The 15,400-nt window shown below is 43.6% G+C and overlaps 1 protein-coding gene across 3 annotated transcripts in view; it reads right to left on the bottom strand.

The window, feature by feature from the left end:
• Positions 1 to 4,585: 4,585 nt before the first annotated feature.
• The window catches only part of LOC110510481 (interactor of little elongation complex ELL subunit 1), a 39,212-nt gene continuing 28,397 nt past the window's right edge, over positions 4,586 to 15,400 (bottom strand). For 2 of the 3 annotated variants that reach the window (XM_090228575.1, XM_090228578.1), the window contains 5 exons: positions 15,193 to 15,353; positions 14,804 to 14,994; positions 12,435 to 12,535; positions 10,597 to 10,695; positions 4,586 to 5,860 (listed from right to left, as the gene is read on the bottom strand). In XM_090228575.1, coding sequence (XP_090084701.1) covers positions 5,679 to 5,860; positions 10,597 to 10,695; positions 12,435 to 12,535; positions 14,804 to 14,994; positions 15,193 to 15,353 — 734 coding nt within the window. In that variant the 3' untranslated portion in view covers positions 4,586 to 5,678. The remainder of the gene's footprint in view (positions 5,861 to 10,596; positions 10,696 to 12,434; positions 12,536 to 14,803; positions 14,995 to 15,192; positions 15,354 to 15,400) is intronic. The other variant, XM_090228577.1, reaches the window with a different exon arrangement.

The raw sequence follows: 15,400 nt of genomic DNA, 5'->3' as shown, positions 1-15,400 counted from the left end.
ACATTCTGAGTATGTTGTCTATCACTAGCAGCACCATATCACCAGGTAACATTCTGAGTATGTTGTCTAGCAGCACCATATCACCAGGTAACATTCTGAGTATGTTGTCTATCACTAGCAGCACCATATCAGCAGGTAACATTCTGAGTATGTTGTCTATCACTAGCAGCACCATATCACCAGGTAACATTCTGAGTATGTTGTCTAGCAGCACCATATCACCAGGTAACATTCTGAGTATGTTGTCTAGCAGCACCATATCACCAGGTAACATTCTGAGTATGTTGTCTATCAGCACCATATCACCAGGTAACATTCTGAGTATGTTGTCTATCACTAGCAGCACCATATCACCAGGTAACATTCTGAGTATGTTGTCTATCACTAGCAGCACCATATCACCAGGTAACATTCTGAGCATGTTGTCTATCACTAGCAGCACCATATCACCAGGTAACATTCTGAGTATGTTGTCTATCAGCACCATATCACCAGGTAACATTCTGAGTATGTTGTCTATCACTAGCAGCACCATATCACCAGGTAACATTCTGAGTATGTTGTCTATCACTAGCAGCACCATATCACCAGGTAACATTCTGAGTATGTTGTCTATCACTAGCAGCACCATATCACCAGGTAACATTCTGAGTATGTTGTCTATCACTAGCAGCACCATATCACCAGGTAACATTCTGAGTATGTTGTCTATCACTAACAGCACCATATCACCAGGTAACATTCTGAGTATGTTGTCTATCACTAGCAGCACCATATCACCAGGTAACATTCTGAGTATGTTGTCTATCACTAGCAGCACCATATCACCAGGTAACATTCTGAGTATGTTGTCTATCACTAGCAGCACCATATCACCAGGTAACATTCTGAGTATGTTGTCTATCACTAGCAGCACCATATCACCAGGTAACATTCTGAGTATGTTGTCTATCACTAGCAGCACCATATCACCAGGTAACATTCTGAGTATGTTGTCTATCACTAGCAGCACCATATCACCAGGTAACATTCTGAGTATGTTGTCTATCACTAGCAGCACCATATCACCAGGTAACATTCTGAGTATGTTGTCTATCAGCACCATATCACCAGGTAACATTCTGAGTATGTTGTCTATCACTAGCAGCACCATATCGCCAGGTAACATTCTGAGTATGTTGTCTATCACTAGCAGCACCATATCACCAGGTAACATTCTGAGTATGTTGTCTATCAGCACCATATCACCAGGTAACATTCTGAGTATGTTGTCTATCACTAGCAGCACCATATCACCAGGTAACATTCTGAGTATGTTGTCTATCACTAGCAGCACCATATCACCAGGTAACATTCTGAGTATGTTGTCTATCACTAGCAGCACCATATCACCAGGTAACATTCTGAGTATGTTGTCTATCACTAGCAGCACCATATCACCAGGTAACATTCTGAGTATGTTGTCTATCACTAACAGCACCATATCACCAGGTAACATTCTGAGTATGTTGTCTATCACTAGCAGCACCATATCACCAGGTAACATTCTGAGTATGTTGTCTATCACTAGCAGCACCATATCACCAGGTAACATTCTGAGTATGTTGTCTATCACTAGCAGCACCATATCACCAGGTAACATTCTGAGTATGTTGTCTAGCAGCACCATATCACCAGGTAACATTCTGAGTATGCTGTCTAGCAGCACCATATCACCAGGTAACATTCTGAGTATGTTGTCTAGCAGCACCATATCACCAGGAAACATTCTGAGTATGTTGTCTATCACTAGCAGCACCATATCACCAGGTAACATTCTGAGTATGTTGTCTATCACTAGCAGCACCATATCACCAGGTAACATTCTGAGTATGTTGTCTATCACTAACAGCACCATATCACCAGGTAACATTCTGAGTATGTTGTCTATCACTAGCAGCACCATATCACCAGGTAACATTCTGAGTATGTTGTCTATCACTAGCAGCACCATATCACCAGGTAACATTCTGAGTATGTTGTCTAGCAGCACCATATCACCAGGTAACATTCTGAGTATGTTGTCTATCAGCACCATATCACCAGGTAACATTCTGAGTATGTTGTCTATCACTAGCAGCACCATATCACCAGGTAACATTCTGAGTATGTTGTCTATCACTAGCAGCACCATATCACCAGGTAACATTCTGAGTATGTTGTCTAGCAGCACAATATCACCAGGTAACATTCTGAGTATGTTGTCTATCACTAGCAGCACCATATCACCAGGTAACATTCTGAGTATGTTGTCTATCACTAGCAGCACCATATCACCAGGTAACATTCTGAGTATGTCTATCACTAGCAGCACCATATCACCAGGTAACATTGAGTATGTTGTCTAGCAGCACCATATCACCAGGTAACATCCTGAGTATGTTGTCTATCACTAGCAGCACCATATCACCAGGTAACATTCTGAGTATGTTGTCTAAGAGCACCATATCACCAGGTAACATTCTGAGTATGTTGTCTAGCAGCACCATATCACCAGGTAACATTCTGAGTATGTTGTCTATCAGCACCATATCACCAGGTAACATTCTGAGTATGTTGTCTATCACTAGCAGCACCATATCACCAGGTAACATTCTGAGTATGTTGTCTATCACTAGCAGCACCATATCACCAGGTAACATTCTGAGTATGTTGTCTATCAGCACCATATCACCAGGTAACATTCTGAGTATGTTGTCTATCACTATCAGCACCATATCACCAGGTAACATTCTGAGTATGTTGTCTAGCAGCACCATATCACCAGGTAACATTCTGAGTATGCTGTCTAGCAGCACCATATCACCAGGTAACATTCTGAGTATGTTGTCTAGCAGCACCATATCACCAGGTAACATTCTGAGTATGTTGTCTATCACTAGCAGCACCATATCACCAGGTAACATTCTGAGTATGTCTATCACTAGCAGCACCATATCACCAGGTAACATTCTGAGTATGTTGTCTAGCAGCACCATATCACCAGGTAACATTCTGAGTATGTTGTCTATCACTAGCAGCACCATATCACCAGGTAACATTCTGAGTATGTTGTCTAGCAGCACCACATCACCAGGTAACATTCTGAGTATGTTGTCTAACAGCACCATATCACCAGGTAACATTCTGAGTATGTTGTCTATCACTAGCAGCACCATATCAGCAGGTAACATTCAGAGTATGTTTTCTATCACTAGCAGCACCATATCACCAGGTAACATTCTGAGTATGTTGTCTAGCAGCACCATATCACCAGGTAACATTCTGAGTATGTTGTCTAGCAGCACCATATCACCAGGTAACACTGAGTATATTGTCTAGCAGCACCATATCACCAGGTAACACTGAGTATGGTGTCTATCACTAGCAGCACCATATCACCAGGTAACATTCTGAGTATGTTGTCTAGCAGCACCATATCACAAGGTAACATTCTGAATAAGTTGTCTAGCAGCACCATATCACCAGGTAACATTCTGAGTATGTTGTCTATCAGCACCATATCACCAGGTAACACTGAGTATGTTGTCTAGCAGCACCATATCACCAGGTAACACTGAGTATGTTGTCTATCAGCACCATATCACCAGGTAACACTGAGTATGTTGTCTATCAGCACCATATCACCAGGTAACACTGAGTATGTTGTCTAACAGCACCATATCACCAGGTAACACTGAGTGTGTTGTCTAACAGCACCATATCACCAGGTAACACTGAGTATGTTGTCTAACAGCACCATATCACCAGGTAACACTGAGTATGTTGTCTATCAGCACCATATCACCAGGTAACACTGAGTATGTGTAAATGTACTTGGTAAATAAAGGTGATTCTGAAAAGAACACGTTTGCTTTCTGAATGTTCTAGAATAGTTCCAGTTTCACTTGGTTTCTCCAAGTGCCATCATGGGCAGGCTTTCTATCACCACAATGGGAAGGAGGAAGAACAGGCTTTTCCCCACTATCCCCATTTAGTTTGACTGATCAGTAATAATGACCCTTTAAAGGTCAAGACACAGCAGTGGCATGGATAATGGATAGATGGATGAATGATGGATAATGGATAGATGGATGAATGATGGATAATGGATAGATGGATGAATGATGGATAATGGATAGATGGATGAATGATGGATAATGGATGGATGGATGAATGATGGATAATGGATAGATGGATGAATGATGGATAATGGATGGATGGATGAATGATGGATAATGGATAGATGGATGAATGCTGGGTAGGTGAATGGACAATGGATGGATGGATGGATGCATACTGGACAATGGATGGATGAATGATGGACAATGGATGGATGGATGAATGATGGGTGCATGCTGGATGGATGAATGACGGACAATGGAAGGATGAATGATGGATGGATGATGGATGACTGGCCAGTAATAATGACCCTTTAAAGGTCAAGACAGAGCAGTGGCATGGATAGTTGATGGATGGATAATGAATGGTGGATGGATGATGGTCAATATGGAGAAGTGGAGCAGTCTTCCATGAGACAATCGTTGAATCATATTATTAAACAATGTTTACCTCTTAGATTTTAATTTGTCAAATTAAATAGAAATAGGCTCTGTAACAGTGAACATTTACAAAACATTTACAGAAGTAAGAAGATATTGTATACAACATCATATTTACAAAGTCATGCTTAACATATAAAGAACCGCAACAGAAAACATCAAGGGGAACGTGATGCGTTAACCAACAGATAAATAATATGGACATTAAAACCAGTCCCAGAAGTTCAGTCCACAGCAGGGTTCAAGGTGTCAGATCTGAAAACGTATGGATAGATAACACTCTGATAGGATTTCCTAGGTCCAAGAATGTTGCCTTTCAGATCTGTACAAGTGGCAATGGACCTAGGGGTTAGGAGCTAGGGATTAGGAGCTAGGGGTTAGGAGGGGTTAGGAGCTAGGGATTAGGAGCTAGGGGTTAGGAGCTAGGGGTTAGGGGTGTGGAGGTGTTAAGGACTAGGGGTTAGGAGCTAGGGGTGTGGAGCTAGGGATTAGGAGGGGTTAGGAGCTAGGGATTAGGGGTGTGGAGGTGTTAAGGACTAGGGGTTAGGAGCTAGGGGTGTGGAGCTGTTAAGGACTAGGGATTATGAGCTAGGGGTTAGGGGTGTGGAGGTGTTAAGGACTAGGGATTAGGAGCTAGGGGTTAAGGACTAGGAATTAGGAGCTAGGGGTTAGGAACTAAGGGTTAGGAGCTAGGGGTTAGGAGCTAAGGGTTAGGGGTGTGGAAGGGTTAAGGACTAGGGGTTAGGAGCTAGTGGTTAGGGGCTAGGGGTTAGGAGCTAAGGGTTAGGGGTGTGGAAGGGTTAAGGACTAGGGATTAGGAGCTAGTGGTTAGGGGGTTAGGAGCTAAGTGTTAGGGTTGTGGAAGGGTTAAGGACTAGGGAATAGGAGCTAGGTTTAAGGGACTAGGGGTCAGGGGCTAGGGGTTAGGAGCTAGGGGTTAGGAGCTAGGGATTAGGAGCTAGGGATTAGGAGCTAGGGATTAGGAGCTAGGGGTTAGGAGCTAGTGGTTAAAGACTAGGGGTTAGGAGCTAGGGAATAGGAGCTAGGGATTAGGAGCTAGGGATTAGGAGCTAGGGATTAGGAGCTAGGTTTTAGGGACTAGGGTTTGATGTGTCGGCAGAGCGAGGCGATCTGTGTGATGCAGCTGGTGACAGCGGGGGGGACGGGCTGGGTGGTCTCTCCTCGCCATGACGCCAGCGCAGCCAGAGCCTCCTTGGGGTTGCTAGGCGACAGGTCGTAGACAGTGTAGACAGCTGCCAGCTGGACCTCCCAGGGAACACCTGGAAAAGACATCACAGAGACTCATTGGTTGGCCATCTGTCCAATACAGACACACAGATCTGTCCAGTCTCATCTCTAAAAACAAAACAAAAAGTAATTCTGCTCAGATGAGACTGGACAGATGTCTGCCCGGTCCCGTCTGCCCGGTCCCGTCTGCCCGGTCCCGTCTGCCCGGGCCCGTCTGAGCAGAATTACTTTTTGTTATTCGCAGAAGAGTTAGGGTTACAGGTACATATATCCCACCCAGAAACTGAGGTTATCAGGAAACGAGGTGTACAGCGCCTTCAGAAGGTAATCAGAACCCTGGACTTTTAACACATTATGTTTACAGCCTTAACCTAAAATGGATTCAATTAAATACAAATATCAGCAATCTACACACAATACCCCATAATGACATCACAATACCCTATAATGACATCACAATACCCTATAATGACATCACAATACCCCATAATGACATCACAATACCCCATAATGACATCACAATACCCTATAATGACATCACAATACCCCATAATGACAAAGCGAAAATAGGTTTAGACAATTAAAAATTAAATACCTTACTAAAAGTTTGGACACCTACTCATTCCAGAGTTTCTTTATTTTTACAATTTTCTATATTGCAGAATAATAGTAAAGACATTAAAACTATGAAATAAAACACATGGAATAATGTGAAAGTGATAAATAAAATATATTTTATATTTGAGTATCTTCAAAGTAGCCATCCTTTGCCTTGACAGCTTTGCACAATCTTGGCAATCTCTCAACCAGCTTCACCTGGAATTATTTTCCAACAGTCTTGATGGAGTTCCCACATATGCTGAGCACTTGTTGGCTGCTTTTCATTCACTGGGCAGTCCAACTCATCACAAACCATCTCAATTGGGTTGAGGTCGGGTGATTGTGAGCTCAGGTGCATCCGGTTTCCATTGATCATCATTGAGATGTTCCTACAACTTGATTGGAGTCCATCTGTTCAATTGATTGGACATGATTTGGAAAGGCAAACACCTGTCTATATGAGGTCCCACAGATGACAGTGCAGGTCAGAGCAAAAACCAAGCCATGAGGTCAAATTAAATTTTCCGTAGAGCTCCGAGACAGGAGGGTGTCGAGGCACAGATCTGGAGAAGGTTACCAAAACATTTCAGCTGGTCCCCAAGAACACATTGGCCTTCATAATTCTTAAATGGAATTAGTTTGGAACCACCAAGACTCTTCCTAGAGCTGGCAGCCCAGCCAAACTGAGCAATCAGGGGAGAATGGTCACTCTGACAGAGCTCCAGAGTTCCTCTGTGGAGATGAGAAAACCTTCCAGAAGGACAACCATCTCTGCAGCACTCCACCAATCAGGCCTTTTTGGTAAAGTGGCCAGAAGGAAGCCACTCCTCAGTAAAAAGGCACATGAGAGCCCGCTTGGAGTTTGCCAAAAGGCACCTAAAGACTCTAAAGACTCTAAAAAGATTCTCTGGTCTGATGAAACCAAGATGAATCACTTTGGCCTGAATGCCAAGCGTCACATCTGGAGGAAACCTGGCACCATCTGCAGCATCATGCTGTGGGGATGTCTTTCAGAGGCAGGGACTGGGAGACTAGTCAGGATCGAGGTTCACCATCCAACAGGACAACGACCCTAAGCACACAGCCAAGACAATGCAGGAGTAGCTTCGGGACAAGTCTCTGAATGTCCTTGAGTGGCCCAGCCAAAGCCCGGACTTGAACCTGATCTAACATCTCTGGATAGACCTGAAAATAGCTGTGCAGTGACTCTCCACATCCAACCTGACAGAGCTTGAGGATCTGCAGAGAAGAAATGGGAGAAAATCCCCAAATACAGGTGTGCCAAACTTGTAGTGTCATATCCAAGAAGACTCAAGGCTGTAATTGCTGCCAAAGGTGCTTCAACAAAGTACTGAGTAAAGGGTCTGAATACTTATGTAAATGTTTTCAGTTTTTATTTTTTATAAATTAACAAAATGTCTTAACCTTTTTTTTGTTGCTTTGTCATTATGGGGTATTGTGATGTCATTATTGGGTATCGTGATGTCATTATGGGGTATTGTGATGTCATTATGGGGTATTGTGATGTCATTATGGGGTATTGTGATGTCATTATGGGGTATTGTGATGTCATTATGGGGTATTGTGATGCCATTATGGGGTATTGTGATGCCATTATTGGGTATTGTGTGTAGATGAGGGGGAAAACAACAGTGTAATCCATTTAGAATAAGTCTGTAACCTAACAAAAGTCAAGGCATCTGAATACATTCTGCATTCTGCCCCACGTCACAGAAGCGGCATTTGTAAACGTAAACATTTTTTCTTTTCAATCAAAATGCTTTTTTTTTTGGCAGAAATGCCTTCTGGAACTTTCATGTACCTTAATAACAAACTTGTATTCCATCCATAAATACAAATAAAATTGTTAAATTACGAGCCTAGTTGGTTTAGCCACAAAAAGGCAGGAACCTTCCTGCTAGCCATGATTGGCTGAGATAATGAATGGGCTGGACATGCCAGGAGAGGAGTTTGGATTGGTCTACCATGCCGGATGCTTCTGTCTATAACGTGAGCTGTTCAGTATGTGTTGACAGTCGTTTCTACCACACCGTTTTTGAAAGATATAACGTTAGCCATTGAGAACTACAAATGTTTTTCTACTTTTCTCAGCAATATTGAAACCCTGAATGTAGCAGGCGCTATCGACAGATCAGTTGGAACAAGTGATGGGCTACTTTCTGCACAGGCCACAGTCAGTGTGAACCGGAGTGACTTGACAACGCTGCCAAACAAGATGTAGCTACAACCAAACCTGAGTTAAATGGTTCCAGTCAGTGTGAACCGGAGTGACTTGACACAACGCTGCCAAACAAGATGTAGCTACAACCAAACCTGAGTTAAATGGTTCCAGTCAGTGTGAACCGGAGTGACTTGGCACAACGCTGCCAAACAAGATGTAGCTACAACTAAACCGGAGTTAAATGGTTCCAGTCAGTGTGAACCGGAGTGACTTGACACAACGCTGCCAAACAAGATGTAGCTACAACCAAACCGGAGTTAAATGGTTCCAGTCAGTGTGAACCAGAGTGACTTGACACAACGCTGCCAAACAAGATGTAGCTACAACCAAACCTGAGTTAAATGGTTCCAGTCAGTGTGAACCGGAGTGACTTGACACAACGCTGCCAAACAAGATGTAGCTACAACCAAACCTGAGTTAAATGGTTCCAGTCAGTGTGAACCGGAGTGACTTGGCACAACGCTGCCAAACAAGATGTAGCTACAACTAAACCGGAGTTAAATGGTTCCAGTCAGTGTGAACCGGAGTGACTTGACACAACGCTGCCAAACAAGATGTAGCTACAACCAAACCGGAGTTAAATGGTTCCAGTCAGTGTGAACCAGAGTGACTTGACACAACGCTGCCAAACAAGATGTAGCGACAACCAAACCTGAGTTAAATGGTTCCAGTCAGTGTGAACCGGAGTGACTTGACACAACGCTGCCAAACAAGATGTAGCTACAACCAAACCTGAGTTAAATGGTTCCAGTCAGTGTGAACCGGAGTGACTTGACACAACGCTGCCAAACAAGATGTAGCTACAAACAAACCGGAGTTAAACATGGTTCCAGTCAGTGTGAACCAGAGTGACTTGACACAACGCTGCCAAACAGGATGTAGCTACAACCAAACCTGAGTTAAATGGTTCCAGTCAGTGTGAACCGGAGTGACTTGACACAACGCTGCCAAACAGGATGTAGCTACAGCCAAACCGGAGTTAAATGGTTCCAGTCAGTGTGAACCAGAGTGACTTGACACAACGCTGCCAAAAAAGATGTAGCTACAACCAAACCGGAGTTAAATGGTTCCAGTCAGTGTGAACCAGAGTGACTTGACACAACGCTGCCAAACAAGATGTAGCTACAACCAAACCGGAGTTAAATGGTTCCAGTCAGTGTGAACCAGAGTGACTTGACACAACGCTGCCAAACAAGACGTAGCTACAACCAAACCGGAGTTAAATGGTTCCAGTCAGTGTGAACCGGAGTGACTTGACACAACGCTGCCAAACAAGACGTAGCTACAACCAAACCGGAGTTAAACATGGTTCCAGTCTACCGTGAAGCATTCCTCCATGTAAGAGTCTAGGTACAATTTCAGATATAAGTTCTTAATTTTGTCAGAAATGTGTTTTTATTGCAAGCTAAAGTGTACTGTTAGTTAGCATGCTGGCTCGCTAGCTAATGTTACGCGTATAATCTGTGTAGTAATATGATTTGAATCAGAAATCCATTCGCGTTGCTAGTTATAGCCTAATGTTAGCTAGCTAACGTTTACCCTAGTCTGTTAGCTTTAGCTACCTGCAGATTCATACTACAGCTATGACCATGTTTGTATTGGTAGTAGCACGAGCTGGGATTGTGCCCAGTCATAGTTTAGCTAGCTAGCCACATTCAGCCGTGGCAGTATGTTCATCCTGAAGCATTGAACTACACACATTCAGCCGTGGCAGTATATCCATCCTGAAGCCTTGAACTACACACATTCAGCCGTGGCAGTATTTCATCCTGAAGCATTGAACTACACACATTCAGCCGTGGCAGTATTTCACCCTGACGATAGACATTCTGCCGGGTTAAAGCGACTGGGATGTCAGTCCGTCTGAGTAGAATGACTGATGAAATATAGATGGACCATTCCAGAAGCTCTACAGTAGACGGTTACCTTCTGACTGTCCGTGTCTGGCGAATGTGTTGATGACCCTGGCGATGTTCTTCACAGACGAGCCGCATCTCTCCTTTATCCCGAGCTGCCCGAGGCGCCCTAACGAGGTGGTTCTCATGGTTACACTTCATTGGTCAGGACAAATTATACAGTGCCTTGCGAAAGTATTCGGCCCCCTTGAACTTTGCGACCTTTTGCCACATTTCAGGCTTCAAACATAAAGATATAAAACTGTATTTTTTTGTGAAGAATCAACAAGTGGGACACAATCATGAAGTGGAACGACATTTATTGGATATTTGAAACTTTTTTAACAAATCAAAAACTGAAAAATTGGGCGTGCAAAATTATTCAGCCCCTTTACTTTCAGTGCAGCAAACTCTCTCCAGAAGTTCAGTGAGGATCTCTGAATGATCCAATGTTGACCTAAATGACTAATGATGATAAATACAATCCACCTGTGTGTAATCAAGTCTCCGTATAAATGCACCTGCACTGTGATAGTCTCAGAGGTCCGTTAAAAGCGCAGAGAGCATCATGAAGAACAAAGAACACACCAGGCAGGTCCGAGATACTGTTGTGAAGAAGTTTAAAGCCGGATTTGGATACAAAAAGATTTCCCAAGCTTTAAACATCCCAAGGAGCACTGTGCAAGCGATAATATTGAAATGGAAGGAGTATCAGACCACTGCAAATCTACCAAGACCTGGCCGTCCCTCTAAACTTTCAGCTCATACAAGGAGCAGACTGATCAGAGATGCAGCCAAGAGGCCCATGATCACTCTGGATGAACTGCAGAGATCTACAGCTGAGGTGGGAGACTCTGTCCATAGGACAACAATCAGTCGTATATTGCACAAATCTGGCCTTTATGGAAGAGTGGCAAGAAGAAAGCCATTTCTTAAAGATATCCATAAAAAGTGTTGTTTAAAGTTTGCCACAAGCCACCTGGGAGACACACCAAACATGTGGAAGAAGGTGCTCTGGTCAGATGAAACCAAAATTTAACTTTTTGGCAACAATGCAAAACGTTATGTTTGGCGTAAAAGCAACACAGCTCATCACCCTGAACACACCATCCCCACTGTCAAACATGGTGGTGGCAGCATCATGGTTTGGGCCTGCTTTTCTTCAGCAGGGACAGGGAAGATGGTTAAAATTGATGGGAAGATGGATGGAGCTAAATACAGGACCATTCTGGAAGAAAACCTGATGGAGTCTGCAAAAGACCTGAGACTGGGACGGAGATTTGTCTTCCAACAAGACAATGATCCAAAACAGAAAGCAAAATCTACAATGGAATGGTTCAAAAATAAACATATCCAGGTGTTAGAATGGCCAAGTCAAAGTCCAGACCTGAATCCAATCGAGAATCTGTGGAAAGAACTGAAAACTGCTGTTCACAAATGCTCTCCATCCAACCTCACTGAGCTCGAGCTGTTTTGCAAGGAGGAATGGGAAAAAATGTCAGTTTCTCGATGTGCAAAACTGATAGACATACCCCAAGCGACTTACAGCTGTAATCGCAGCAAAAGGTGGCGCTACAAAGTATTAACTTAAGGGGGCTGAATAATTTTGCACGCCCAATTTGAGTTTTTGATTTGTTAAAAAAGTTTGAAATATCCAATAAATGTCGTTCCACTTCATGATTGTGTCCCACTTGTTGTTGATTCTTCACAAAAAAATACAGTTTTATATCTTTATGTTTGAAGCCTGAAATGTGGCAAAAGGTCGCAAAGTTCAAGGGGGCCGAATACTTTCGCAAGGCACTGTATATATATGTAAAAAAAAGAAAGTGTTTCATGATTTTTTTTTTACACAAACAAAACACCACCCACCTATGAGTCTGAGGACCGCAGCCACAGTGACATCCTGGATGGGTGTTTGTCTTGACCTGGGCTGGGTCACCCAGGAGTTCATCATCGGCCACAGCTCTGTACTTTAAACAGAACAACAACAACACACCTAAGGCCACGATTCACTGACTGATACACACTCCTACATACTGTATCTACTGTCTACAGTCTGTCTCTATCTGACTGATAAACACACTCTTACATACTGTATCTACTGTCTTCAGTCTGTCATGTTGTCTCTATCTCCACTGACTGATATCGTGATACAGGTTGTGGCCGAAAGTTTTGAGAATGACAAATATTAATTTTCAAAGTCTGCTGCCTCAGTTTGTATAATGGAAATTTGCATATACTCCAGAATGTTATGAAGAGTGATCAGATGAATTGCAATTCATTGCAAAGTCCCTCTTGGCCATGCAAATGAACTGAATCCCCCCCAAAAAACATTTCCACTGCATTTCAGCCCTGCCACAAAAGGACCAGCTGACATCATGTCAGTGATTATCTCGTTAACACAGGTGTGGGTGTTGACGAGGACAGGGCTGGAGATCACTCTGTCATGCTGATTGAGTTTGAATAACAGACTGGAAGCTTCAAAAGGAGGGTGGTGCTTGGAATCATTGTTCTTCCTCTGTCAACCATGGTTACCTGCAAAGAAACACGTGCCGTCATCATTGCTTTGAACAAAAAGGGCTTCACAGGCAAGGATATTGCTGCCAGTAAAATTGCACCTAAATCAACCATTTGATCAACCAAGTTCATCAAGAACTTCAAGGAGAGCGGTTCAATTGTTGTGAAGAAGGCGTCATGGCGCCCAAGAAAATCCAGCAAGCGCCAGGACCGTCTCCTAAAGTTGATTCAGCTGCGGGATCGGGGCACCACCAGTACAGAGCTTGCTCAGGAATGGCAGCAGGCAGGTATGAGTGCATCTGCACGGACAGTGAGGCGAAGACTTTCTGAGGATGGCCTGGTGTCAAGAAGGGCAGCAAAGCAGCCACTTCTCTCCAGGAAAAACATCAGGGACAGACTGATATTCTGCAAAAGGTACAGGGATTGGACTGCTGAGGACTGGGGTAAAGTCGTTTTCTCTGATGAATCCCCTTTCCGATTGTTTGGGGCATCCGGGAAAAGCTTGTCCGGAGAAGACAAGGTGAGAGCTACCATCAGTCCTGTGTCATGCCAACAGTAAAGCATCCTGAGACCATTCATGTGTGGGGTTGCTTCTCAGCCAAGGGAGTGGGCTCACTCACAATTTTACCTAAGAACACAGCCATGAATAAAGAATGGTACCAACACATCCTTCTAGAGCACCTTCTCCCAACCATCCAGGAACAGTTTGGTGACGAACAATGCCTTTTCCAGCATGATGGAGCACCTTGCCATAAGGCAAAAGTGATAACTAAGTGGCTCAGGGAACAAAACATTTATATTTTGGGTCCATGGCCAGGAAACTCCCCAGACCTTAATCCCATTGAGAACTTGTGGTCAATCCCAAAGAGACGGGTGGACAAACAAAAACCTGCAAATTCTGACAAACTCCAAGCATTGATTATGCAAGAATGGGCTGCCATCAGTCAGGATGTGGCCCAGAAGTTAATTGACAGCCTGACAGGGTGGATTGCAGAGGTCTTGAAAAAGAAGGGTAAACACTGCAAATATTGACTCTCTGCATCAACTTCATGTAATTGTCAATAAAAGCCTTTGACACTTGTAATTACACTTCAGTATTTCATAGTAACATCTGACAAAAATATCTAAAGACACTGAAGCAGCAAACTTTTTGGAAATTAATATTTGTGTCATTCTCAAAACTTTTGGCCATGACTGTACAGTGTAGAGAATCATTGTACCATCTAAATCACTGTATCTTTTCTACAACCATATTTACTGTTTACAGCCGGTCGGTGTACAAAACCAAAACCAAAACATGAAAAAAATTCAACTTTAGACCGGAAGCATAGAAATAGTGACATAGAACAGATCTACCTCTTCTTAGACTGGCTTTCAATGACAAATGACAGATCTATAACTCGCATTTCTGTGTGAATTTTGCAGATGTCACCTAAAAAGTGACATCTGCAGTCAAATGGGGCTAACTGGCCGAGTTAGTTACATACATTAACTAACCATCTTCAACGCTTCACAAAATCATTTTTAGGTCGTTTTCCACCCCCCCCCCCATCCCCCCACATGCTGTCTAGCTAGATTATTATTTATCTGGATGGTCATAATGACATTAAAAGAGTTTGCTAAATGTATGCATCTGGTTCTGTCTTCACTGTTTTGTTAGCTGTTGAATTTCAGTCCAGCTGTGGCAGTCAACAACAACCAATAGCAGGCCTGCTTTCTACCTCAGTAGGTTGTCATGGGTCCACTTCCAGTGTGTATGAGAGCAGAGCAGCTCCAGGGTGAAGACGTGTTGCCAGGCAACGGGGTTCAGGTCCTGTCCCTGTCGCGGGTGTTTCTGGAAGGTCATCTCAGCTGCAGCTCTGACGGACGTCAACGTGCGGGACACCAACTGATCCACGTCACTAGGAGGACTCTGGGGACACAGACATGGCATGAAGTCCAAACAGATGTTACGCCAAGCTTCACAATCCACAAACAGGAAATGGCCTTCTCAGTGACGGAATACTGACAACTCTTCCCTCTGTTAATTGAACAAAAGGCGGAGACCGATAGACAACAGTAGATCCATAAAACCTCATGACCACAGACCAAGATTACAGAGATGCCATACCTTCTCCCAACCCAGGTAAGCAGTTAGGCAGTGGAGCACCTCTCCTTGAGCTTTGACCTTGGTGACCGTGTGGATGGCCTGGCACACTACAGTCCTGCAGGAGAACACATTGGGCCATGTGGTCACCATGAACAGAACCAGCTTGGTTGACTCAGGGAAATCTGGGGGGTAACAAGAACAGAAACAATGTCAACTCAAGCTGTGAAGT

Source organism: Oncorhynchus mykiss, unplaced genomic scaffold, assembly GCF_057628025.1.
Source record: "Oncorhynchus mykiss isolate SJ-2025 unplaced genomic scaffold, ASM5762802v1 scaffold93, whole genome shotgun sequence".
Classification (NCBI taxonomy): Eukaryota; Metazoa; Chordata; class Actinopteri; order Salmoniformes; family Salmonidae; genus Oncorhynchus; species Oncorhynchus mykiss.
This window is presented reverse-complemented; position numbering and strand designations above follow the sequence as displayed.